The sequence below is a fragment of the Culex pipiens genome, chromosome 3, assembly GCF_016801865.2.
Source record: "Culex pipiens pallens isolate TS chromosome 3, TS_CPP_V2, whole genome shotgun sequence".
NCBI classification, from domain to species: domain Eukaryota; kingdom Metazoa; phylum Arthropoda; class Insecta; order Diptera; family Culicidae; genus Culex; species Culex pipiens.
This window is the reverse complement of record NC_068939.1, coordinates 26943508-26955825: the sequence shown is the minus strand read 5'-3', so window position 1 is coordinate 26955825 and position 12318 is coordinate 26943508. Positions and strand designations below refer to the sequence as shown.

The 12318-nt window shown below is 36.8% G+C and overlaps 1 protein-coding gene across 6 annotated transcripts in view; it reads left to right on the top strand.

Moving 5' to 3' along the window:
* The window catches only part of LOC120417396 (obscurin), a 76384-nt gene that overhangs the window by 30150 nt on the left and 33916 nt on the right, over positions 1–12318 (top strand). For all 6 annotated transcript variants that reach the window (XM_052710325.1, XM_052710326.1, XM_052710324.1 and 3 more), the window contains exons 3-7: positions 2454–2578; positions 2838–3005; positions 6689–6820; positions 6893–7069; positions 7246–7411. In XM_052710325.1, the coding sequence (XP_052566285.1) occupies positions 2454–2578; positions 2838–3005; positions 6689–6820; positions 6893–7069; positions 7246–7411 (768 nt within the window). The remainder of the gene's footprint in view (positions 1–2453; positions 2579–2837; positions 3006–6688; positions 6821–6892; positions 7070–7245; positions 7412–12318) is intronic.

Here is a 12318-nt window from a genome sequence, read left to right as displayed (position 1 = left end):
AACCTTTGAAAAAGTTTGAACATAAAATTATTTTCCTTGAAATTTATTTAAAATTTAGTATAATCAGGCGACTAAAATTTGTTAGATCATTGCTCTTTCTGGTTTTAAAAAAAAAAACTTAATACAATGCAGTCTATTGTTTTCAGAATAGCCCTCATCAGTTAATCAGAGAACAGTTTTCTCTAAAAACTGAAAATGCTGCTTATATATATTTTGTTATTTGGCTGAAACTATTCGGGACTGATCAATGTTTTTATTTTTTTTCTGAAATTTTTTGAGCGTTTGGAGTGTTGAATCTTCCCTTTTGAATGCAACCTGGCGTTTCAAATTTGGCTTGCGCTTTTTCAAGATATTTGAAATTTAAAATTGTATCTTTTTACCCTAAAATTACTGTAACTTTTGATCAGGTCTAAATTATTTTATTTTTTCAAAAAAGATTTTTTTTATTTTTCAGAGCTGATTGCTCACTTTTTCCTAAACCTTTACCCTAAAATGCTACGAAATAAAATTTTGGTTTTTCCGACAGTTGTTTGGATGCTTTAAAGGCATTTTCTAGAAGAGGAAACAAAATCCCAAAAATATTCCTAGAAAGTTAGATAATATAAAACACCCAGATCGTGAACCACTCGAGTCAAAATTTGCCCCATCTCATTTGTAACAACTCTTCTGAAGACACCAAAGCTTCAAAGTTCAGCATTTTTTGAAAAATTCATTTTTCCCTTAATTTTGCGAAATGACGCAAAATTAAGCCTGATTTCTGGGAGAATTGCTCAGATCACTTCTGAGAAGTCATATTCGAGATTCGGTGAATTCAGTGGATCGCAGAAACCTTTCTCATCGCATTTCTATTATTGGCCTATCAGCACTTGGACCTTTAATTACAGTTTTTGTGACTATTTAAAAATAAGGCTGGTATCCCCCGCCCCTTTTTTTCAAAATCGACTCGAAAAATCAGGGGGTAAAAATATATTTTTTCATAAAACTTCAAAATTTCAATCGAAATTTAAGTGAAATCAGCTTAATGCATTCTCCTGCATTTAGAGTCATTTCTAGCATGTGTTGATTTTTTTTAAATTTTCGATGTGCAGTACCGCAAAAAGTTTTTTTTTCGCAAAAATTTTGGTTTTCGTCAAATTTTACTTTAAAAAATAACTTATGCTTGAAAAACAACTTATTCAAATTTTGAGACTATGGCTTGTTATTTCAAACAAGATCCGAGGGAAAAAAAACTTTGAAAAATATTTGCATCGGCCTAAGAGGCCAAAAAAAATAGCAAGCCACTCTCCTTTGTTGATTTCTCTAAAAATTGTGTTATGATAGCAGAAAACTGCAAAAGCGATGAAAATTGGTCGGAAAGCTTAGTGTGCATTCCCCTAAAGGTTTCTCTTATTTAAATTTAGAAAAAAATATTTTGAAGCGAATCGCCACAAGTAATTTTGCAATAAAGTGTCCACGTGATATATGGCCCCTAAATGGCTCTAAATATAAATAATATTATGCTTTTTCTATATTTTATTCTCTTAACAAGCTTAGTAACATGCCTTAGAAACCAAATTCGTATACGTGTAGATCTTTTGATCTGTGATGTAATTGCCGGTTAGAACCAAACCAGCCGTTAAAAATTTCATTCGATACACTCAATTGAAATTTAATGCTTTCGGTGTCACTTGAGCAAATCGGTAATTTTACATGAAATAAATTGAATAAAAAAAACTCACAACCTCTTTTCTTAGAAATTCCTTTCCAATATTGCAAAAGTGTGAACCCGCAACCCATTCCCATAAAACAAAAAAGATTAGAAACTCGTGCCAATGTACTGCATTCCACCAATCAATTCACAATTAACGACTTCCGCGGAAGCATCCCACCACCCCAGTTGTTCCACGGTGTATGCAACGTCCATAAAGATCCGCTCGATGACACCGAAAACGGCTCGCCCGCTATTCCCGAAAGATTGATACCCATCGTTAAGTCCGGATTTATGAGCCATCGTCTTTTTTGGACGGGAAAAGCAAACACCGCGGGGGAGAATAAAAGTTTCTTGAAAGCTAGAAACGAGTGTATTATTAACGGGTGAAAATAGGCTGACAAATTTTACGGAATTAACGTCAAAAAAGTGTTCCATAATTTATTACATAATAAGAGCTTTCACTAAAAGTGGTTGCAAAAAGAACAGGGTATGAATTCACGCAGATGCGATTTGTTATGCGAAAATGAGTTATATTCTCAAAGTGGTATTCAAAAATAGACCGCGCATACTATTGAGACTAATTAATTCACTTCATTAGCACTGCTCTCTGTACTCGTCTACTCGAGAGTGGCAAACCTTAATTCACATCCGAAACTTGTTGAATGCTGGCTCAATTTTACGGTCCCTTTTGCACTAATTACCAACTAATTAAATTATATCTCACCGTGCACCCTCACACGCGCACCTTTCCACATGCTTTCAGATGTACGATATTTTGGTTGTAAACAAAAACTACGATGCCGAAGGGCCCGACTCCATCTCGGTGCGAGTAGGGGATCTGGTCGAGGTCCTGGACATGGGCGAGTCCGCCAAGAACAACGCCGCAAAGTGAGTAAAGCATCTTTGTTTGTTTTTTATGATGGTTGCCATAAGGGTGACCGAGACCATTGTAGCCATTATGGTACATCTTGACAGCTCAAGCACAGACAAATAGACGTGAATCTCGTCAAGAGTTTATATTTTGTGTAGTGCTCGCATTCACGTCTAGATGTCTCCAGTGAGGCGTGATTGATGGATTCTAAAGAAGCGTTCAACAATTTACGTCTGTTTGTCTGTGGCTCAAGTATTCAAATACTTCCTTCTGCAGGAAGCCCAAACTGGACCCATCGCTGAACGTGGGCAAAACCGAGAGCCTGCTGGACAGTTCCGTCTCCAAGCACAAGCTGGCCGTCAAACCGAAGAAGAACCACCAGAGTTCGCTACGGAGAAGCGTCAGTCCACAGCCGCCGCAGTACCAGCCCAAACCGAATGAAAAGTGAGTATTCGACTAGACTACATTTATTTTCTACATCAGAGTGCGACGTTTTCTCTTCCACTTGCTTTTCCAAATCAAATCTTTCATAATCTTCCTACGAGATCTTTCCTTAGTAACAATTTTACATGTTGACAATCTTCCCGAGGGATCCTCCAGTAGTCATCTGAATAGTTTGAACCACTGCTTGTCTTCGGAAATCTTTGGTTCAAGTACCGCCAGAATCATCTCCAGAAACACGTCCTCCAGCCCGGCGTTTGTTTTCGTCGAGCACTCGACATAATTCGCCGCCTTCAGCTTCCTAGCAATTTTCACACCTTGCGCCTTCGTCAAAAACTTCCTCCCCTCGTCCCTCCGATCGATCCTCGTTCCAACGAGCAAAAACGGCGTCCCCTTCCTGCAGTACCGCTCGATTTCCGGCAACCACCTGGCCCTTACATTCACCAACGCCCCAGGACTGTCCACGGGAAAACACACCAGGAACACATCGGCCTGTTGGTACCACTGCTGAGGTCGCAGCCCGTCCAAATCCTTCTGATCAGCTGCGTAGAACAAGTTCAGCGTGCACGGCTCATCCCCGATCTGCAACTCAGCGGAATAGCTCTCAAACGGCATACTCAGCCGGAATCCGTGCGGTGATTGGCGGGAGCAAACGGGCTTCCCGAAGATTCGATCTCCCACGGCGACGCACCGGATGGTTCGACGGGGCAACGGTCTTGGGACGGATGGCTCCATTTCTCTGTTCGATAAGCAGCGCTGGATCGTCAACGAATAGCTGCAGATTACTGACTGGTTTCTTCCGCACGCCGAGGACAGGCTCGTGCGAAGCCCAGCGCCAGGCCGAGGGGGACTAATTTGCGAATTTTGACGTGTGCAATTAGCGTGATTAGCGAGCTGCTAAAGCTCGAATCTTTGAAAAGGTTACGTTTTAGTTGATTTTTTTCGTAAATCAAATAACGTCATGAACAGAAGTCGACGCCAACATTTCAAAAAGCATCATGTACAAACAATGCGTTTTGAGAAAAACTCATTTGAATGTTGAGCATCCATTTTCAATTCCCATTTTAATATAAAAGCAAAATAAGATGTTCTAATGATAACAAACGATGAAAAACGTTGCTTTTATTGATACTAGCTCATCCAAATTCAATAAAACATTATTTCCGTCGTTTTATTTAAGAAAAACAAACATAACTCCTTTTGAAATCACCAACGTCTATATCACCCTGCTGTCATTGAGGGGAACGCTTTGTTATGATTCGTTTTTCTTCGCCGAATGTACATGGCGCTTTTTTCATGATGCTTTTTTTTCGTCACGAGGTTTATGTAGCCTTTTGTTTGACAGGTTGACAGGGCTAAATAAACAGGGACTGCTGATGGCAGAGATTTTGTTTATGTTACTTTATTAAAAATCATGATTAAACAGATTTTACTGAAGTAACTTTTGCCCATTTTTGGTGGAGAGGTAGCTTATTAGGAGTACTTTCAGAATATGCAATAACCCAGAAAGTGACAAAATGTACATGATGCCTTTTGAAATGTTACCGTCGCGAGTGATAAATTGAGAGTTTGTTCTTTGATAGTGGTCCGAAATCATTAATGCCATTCTAACTAATAATATTTTGAAAAAAGCATCGTACACATTTGTTTGAAATGCGACTTTTTGTCATTCATTGCATACGACAATATGTTCATAATTTTTTTTTAAATTCAAGTATTATAAAATGCGAATGAAATGGCGTGGATTACATAAAATTTAAAGTGAAGTACACTGATTATATATAAAGCACTTAACTGCAACGATTTGGTAAGATTTTTGAGCATGATTTTTTCTTGCATTTATGCAACGAGACTTGTGGAGTTGTACATAAATTTATTTATTTGTTTGCTAATTGAAATGATTTTTTGAAAGAAAAATAAGTTAAAACAATTATTCCACTAGTTTGCTTCGTAGCAGAGAATAGTGCGTCCATCCCGGGAATTCCCGGGACAAAATCCCCTGGATTTTTCCAAAACCGGGAATTCCCGAATCCCGGGATTTATTTTTATTTTGTCCCGAGAATTCCCGAAATTGGAAAAAAAATGTCAAATTTTGGTCTGAAAATTCATATTTTGTTGTGGAAATAGATGAACAACAAAAACAAACAAGCATACATCCAGGGTTTTTTTTAATGGTCTTATAAGCTATTGTGTTTTTCATATCTGGAGTTTTTTTTGAAAAGATCCAATAAACCAAATTTTCAGTTTTTGCTTTTTGGGTGTTTTTTAATACCCCTGACTCAAGGCGGTTTATATATTCTATCTAATTTTATATATTTTTCAAAAGATGACGTGTGTTTATGATAAAAATAATAGGTACCATTTTAAATTATTTTCAATGCAACATCTTTGGCAAATCAAGACGGATGTATCGAATTATGACAGCTGTTTTAGTATTATTTTTTTTTTGCAAAATGTTTTTAATTTTTTTAATAGATTTTGGTTAAAACAGGAGCAGAAGAAAACAATAATTGTTTTCTTCTCATTAGTAGTAGTAGTATTAGTGGTTCTTATTAGTACACCGATATTCAAATTGATTGCTCTAAAATCTCATGTACCTATTAAGACTGTAGTCATGATTTTCCCCAGTTGGCGATAGTGACTTCAAGATATTTTGTAAAATATTTTTTTGTATAAAACATGAATGTCTAAACATATTTAAAATTTAACATTGACTGGTATAATTTTATTTCATGTCTTTTTATTTGTTATTTTAGACATTTAAAAATATTTTTTAGGATTCTCTAGTCATGGCATATAAAAAACATAAAAAATGTATTCATAAGAGACTTTTTTAATTTGAATCACAATGGATAGGAAAAAAGATTAAAAACCAAATCACAAAAAAAAACCAAACAAAATCTTTCAAGCTATCTAGAAACTGCTATCCTTGTTAAGATTTGGAATTCCCGGGATTTCAAAAATATTTTTCCCGTTTCCCAAGAAATTCAAAACCCGGGAAAGTTGGACGCCCTAGAAGAGAAGCTAAGATTTGATACTATTTGTTTCCTGAAACATATAGAACAATGAAACAATGCAAGGTGAAGTAAAGTTTTTCGAAATCGACCAAGTTTAATAGAATTCCTGAAGCGATGCAAGCGAAAACAAGTCCGCTGATTGAAAACATCTGTATTAACGTCACTACGTTCGTACTACACGAAATTTGTTCTTTTAGCTCAAATGTGTGAAATAATGCTTATATAATTAGCATTGTTGCGACAAAAACGCAAATGTCGCACCCCTCGGACACTGCTGCTCAAGATCGTCGTGTTATCGTTCTATTGTATGTGCTTGCGGCTCGTGCCCGCACTACTGCTCAAGAACAATCAGAAGTAAACAACAGTTTGCAACGAGCGGTAGTGCGGACACCAAAGTCGTAAGTAATTTGTGATATTGTGAACTTTATGTTAATTAACGAGTGCAATAAAATTGCAGTTTTGTAGCGATGGAAAATTTGGTGTTTTTATTGAGTTTTCCCGCTCACGAAATCGGTGTCCGCCCTGATCTCCCGACGTTCGCAACAAGCATCAAGATGCGAGCTGATTGTAAATTTAGAATAGACATCGTATTATAATTATTCTATAGTACAAAATTCGATTAAAATAGGAAACTAATGAAACGATTTCAAATATTTCCAACTCCTACAGGTGGAAAGTACGAATCTTCGACGGGGATGACAACGCCAAAGCGGGCTGGATTCCGGTCTCGGTGCTGGACATCATGCACACCGACCAGGCCGTTTTCGGCGAGAAGGCAAACGATGCCGCCTACCGTCGAGAGTGAGTTTTGTCATGTCCTAAATCGATGCAACAAAATGATTTAAAACTACTTTTTTCGTTAATCCAAAACAGAGCTGTCGTTCGAGAGCTGATTGAAACTGAGGAAGAGTTCGGCCGCGACCTGCAGCAGGTCGTCGAGAACTACATCAAGTACATCGACAACCCGGACAACAAGATCCCCCGGATGATCCGCGATCACAAGGACGACATCTTCAACAACTTCAAACAGATCGCGGACTTTCACAACACGTAAGCAGCAATTCAGACGGTTTTTTGGCACCATTTTAGGAAGCACGGTCTGCGAATTTCAAAAAACCTTGGAAAAGTGACAACCGAAACCGGTCTTCTTTTCCGCTCAATTTAAGTCATCGCCTGGTCTATATTTTAGCATTTTTTTTTTTTATTATTTTCTTCGGCTTCATTAGCGTACTGATCGAGGGCGTCAAGTACAACGCCAACAATCCAAAAATGATCGGCAAAACGTTCCTGCGGTTGGAACGCGACTTCGACAAGCACGTGCGGTACTGCCGGGACGCGCCGGCCGCCCAAGAGTTTCTGGCCGCCAACGACGCCGTGCGGGACTTTTTTATGGTAAGTTCAATCTGCTGCTATAATTTTATTCCAACCGATTTCGACGCGCCAAAGTTCCAAAATTATACAGCACCATCTCGCGGTTGGCGATGGAAGCTCGCAAGTTTTCCTGTCTCAAACTGCGCATGTCCAACGCGTCTTCCCCCCAACCAATGTCGCGCCGCTAATCCGCCGGGTTTCAATTTCAAGTGGCGTTGATGTTGACAGCATGTGATGCGCTTAATACGGTGCTTCCTTGGGCGGTCGAGTTTTCGCGCACCATCAGACTCCGTATGTTGTGGTCGTCGACACCTCTTTGAGATATGTTGCGCCTGGTGTCGTTTAATCTGATGTTATAGCGGACAAGCCGACAACTAGTCAACCCATTTGCAGAGGTTGTCAAGGTTGATGACATGCTCGTTAGGCCACGACGAAGTCGCAGAGGTTGCAACATTGTAGTCCTGGGGTTGATTTATGGGTGGGTTGAGTTTGATTGCTGGGGGATTAACGAAGGAGGAAGGATTAAACGGTACAATATTTTTACCAATTTATGTTCCTTGAAAAGAATAAGGCAATAAAACTCCTTAATTTTCAGAATATTATAGATTTGTTGGTTTTACTTCTTTATCTTGACTCTGCCACTGATCGATGATATATTATGATATCGATCAAAACATTTGAAAAAATAATGAAAAATCAAGAAGTCTGTTGAAAATAGGGAAAACAAAAGTTCTCTGAGATTTCGGTCATTCGATATTTTTTTGTATTTTTTTAATCCGGCTGAAACTTTTTTGGTGCCTTCGGTATGCCCAAAGAAGCCATTTTTCATCATTAGTTTGTCCATATAATATTCCATAAAAATTTGGCAAATTTATGAATTTATGATTTATGAAAATTCGAAAATCTGTATCTTTGGAAGGAATTTTTTGATCGATTTGGTGTCTTCGGCAAAGTTGTAGGTATGGATAAGAACCACACTGAAAAAAATATGATGCACGGTAAATTTTTTTAAAGTTATTTTTAATTTCATTTTTTGTCGCTAAAACTTGATTTGCAATATTTTTATATTTTTTATTTTCTGATATGAGTAATTCTCGCTGAAAGTGGACCACTATTTACACAAGGTGCTCAAAAATCAAAAGCAATGTACTTTTCCAATAGCCCCCACCAAGTTATGAACGAAACCATGTTTGGTTGGTTAAATTTGTCCTCACCTCGGCGCCACGAAGCTTAAACATTTTTTTTAATTGGTAATTTTTTGACTTAGGCGCACCTACAAAATTGCTCATAACTTTGCAAAAGTTCAACGAACCCTTGATGTTTAGGGGTGTTTTGGAAAGGAAATGAGCAGAGCTTTCGAATGCACTTGTCAGAAAAATACCGTTCCATACATTTTTTAGCCACAAAACACCAATGTATTTTTAAAAGTCATTTTTGAAGGCCGGCGCCCCGCTTTATCGAAAAACTGACAAATCCATTCGAAAGCTGAGACGATTTCACAAAAAGGACCAATAAATCTAAGGTGTATGTTCCTCCTATCTTTTTTAATCTAATTTTGATTCTGCGAGCGAAGCGCTCCGTTCGCATTTTGGGCACCCAAAATGTTGCAATTTGCTTTGTTTTGTCAAAAAAATATATGTGCTCACTTTTTAAATGATCATTTATTGTCCAAGGATCAAAATGCACTTTCGATAATTGACCAATATTTATGTTTTTGGGTTCTTCCAGCCAATTTAATGCCGAAAAATTGTTTTTTTACTTTTTTTTTTGTAAAATGCTCACTTACAATTGGTTGGACTTTTTTTCAGTAGAACTAATGAATGTAGCATGTAGGAAATTTCACCACGAACATTTTTCTCTAAAAGAAAACGTTATTTCGATACTCCAGTGCCAAGATATATAAGTTTTAGTGAGAAAAAAAAAGTTCCAATTTTACAAATTTCTCAGAATTTACAAGTACGGCCTATTTTTACATGCGGCATATGTTTTGAAGGGCAGAGTATGGTTTCTTATAGTTATTTTGGTCGCTGAATTCGGATCTGGAATCAAATTTCAGATTAACAGTGAACAGTGATATTTTAGCCACGCTCAAATATTATTTGCGTGTATTCCCCATAGCCACTTAGGGATCGGCAGCCGAAGCCGCTAACCACCGCGCCACGAGGCCTCTCAAAACAATCAGAAGTTGAAAAAAAAACAATCTCCATAAAAAAATCCGTGAGTAAAACATCAATTAAAGATGAGCGAAAGATGAAATATGACCGAAATCACTAGCGATTAAAATTACAGCATATTACCGCAAATAACTTTTGGGCGTGGCTCCAAATCTAAATGTTAATCTGAAATTTGATTCCAGATCCGAATTCAGCGACCAAAATAACTATAAGAAACCATACTCTGCCCTTCAAAACATATGCCGCATGTAAAAATAGGCCGTACTTGTAAATTCTGAGAAATTTGTAAAATTGGAACTTTTTTTTTCTCACTAAAACTTATATATCTTGGCACTGGAGTATCGAAATAACGTTTTCTTTTAGAGAAAAATGTTCGTGGTGAAATTTCCTACATGCTACATTCATTAGTTCTACTGAAAAAAAGTCCAACCAATTGTAAGTGAGCATTTTACAAAAAAAAAAGTAAAAAAACAATTTTTCGGCATTAAATTGGCTGGAAGAACCCAAAAACATAAATATTGGTCAATTATCGAAAGTGCATTTTGATCCTTGGACAATAAATGATCATTTAAAAAGTGAGCACATATATTTTTTTGACAAAACAAAGCAAATTGCAACATTTTGGGTGCCCAAAATGCGAACGGAGCGCTGCGCTCGCAGAATCAAAATTAGATTAAAAAAGATAGGAGGAACATACACCTTAGATTTATTGGTCCTTTATGTGAAATCGTCTCAGCTTTCGAATGGATTTGTCAGTTTTTCGATAAAGCGGGGCGCCGGCCTTCAAAAATGACTTTTAAAAATACATTGGTGTTTTGTGGCTAAAAAATGTATGGAACGGTATTTTTCTGACAAGTGCATTCGAAAGCTCTGCTCATTTCCTTTCCAAAACACCCCTAAACATCAAGGGTTCGTTGAACTTTTGCAAAGTTATGAGCAATTTTGTAGGTGCGCCTAAGTCAAAAAATTACCAATTAAAAAAAATGTTTAAGCTTCGTGGCGCCGAGGTGAGGACAAATTTAACCAACCAAACATGGTTTCGTTCATAACTTGGTGGGGGCTATTGGAAAAGTACATTGCTTTTGATTTTTGAGCACCTTGTGTAAATAGTGGTCCACTTTCAGCGAGAATTACTCATATGTTATAGGGGACATCAAATGTCAACTTTTCAGAATAAGCAAAAAATCTTTGACCGAGTTATGAATTTTTGAATCAATACTGTTTTATTTTTAAATCGAAATATTGGTAGCAAACATTTTTTAACTTTATTTTTCGATGTAAAATCAAATTTGCAATAAATAGTACTTTAATGAAATTTTGATAAAGTTCACCCACCGTTTTCAAGTTATAGCCATTTTCAGGTAAAATAGTAGCAGTTATTAATTTTTTAAAATTGGTGCCCTTGTTTGCCCACTCTTGAAACAAATATTCTTGAAAAGGTGAGAAAATTCTCTATATTTTCTGAACCATGCAAAGGTTAAAAAACAGGGAGAAAAAATTACAAGTTTCAGACGAATATTGTATTTTTTCTTTACAGAAGAATGATGTTTTAAAATTAGAAATAATCACGAAAATATTTTTATGCAATTCCGTCGTGAAACTACTTACTTTTCCTGTCATTCTTGAACGACGAAATAGCCTACTTTTCTGTACCAAAAATAACAGAATCGAATAGCAACACTTTTCAAAATAAATGCTGAAAAGTTCTACTTTTCAGCACTGAAATGGGTGCTGAAAAGTTGAACTTTTCAGCACTTGTTTCGAAAAGTAACACTTTTCAACATTTTTTTGATTTAAACGATTTATTGACAAAATACATGAAAATTCGACTTTAAATTTCACTCAATGGGTGTTTTTCGAAATTGCAAAATATGTTGCATGGAACTCGTTGCAAAACTTGATTTTTTCAGCACTCGTCGTATTTATCCAACTCGGTGAACCTCGTTGGATAAATGTACGACTCGTGCTGAAAAAAACATCTTTTTGCAACTTGTTGCATAAACTACTATATTAGGCATATTTTTTTGTTCTAGAAATCTTTTCTTATGCCTTCAAAATTAACGTTTTCAAAAGTATTCTTCATAGTGAAATATCGATTGCACATATTTTTGCAAGGTAAATTTCGTGGCGATAGTCCACAGTCCATAATTTTTTTTTTTGTATGAACAATTGTCCACGAGGGGTGTTACAGATTTCCAAAAAAGTGTCCACGTGGATTATGAATGGCCCCATGAAAGAATCATAAATATGCAAAAATCGAAGATTGAAAATTTGTCTATTGAACCTTTTGAAAAATCCAGATACAGTCCAGACTGGATTATCCGAAGGTTTAATTCTCGAACATCGCAAAACAAAATATTTTTATTATTTCTTTTCAAGTTTATTTTTTCAATTTCTGCGCCCAAACTTTTGTCAAATTTGAGTGGTTTATTGCCTGTTACATTAACAAATACATTTTCTCAACATTTCATCACCGCCATATTTGATTTAATATTTTCAAGCAGAGCATTTTAGGGGTCATATGTGATCTCAACGACCCAAAACAAGTAAACGAAAACCATTTTTTTAGTTGATTCGATTAGGGGAAGGTGGGGCAAGACGACCATATGGGGCAAGAGGAACAATCGCTAGTAAGGCCGCAATGTTTACAATTTTGATGATTTCCAGTATGAGGAATTGTTGTTAGCAATGCAATTAGTTGATTCTACTACCACATAACCACCAAAACGACGTAAACGCCACGGGGCATAATAT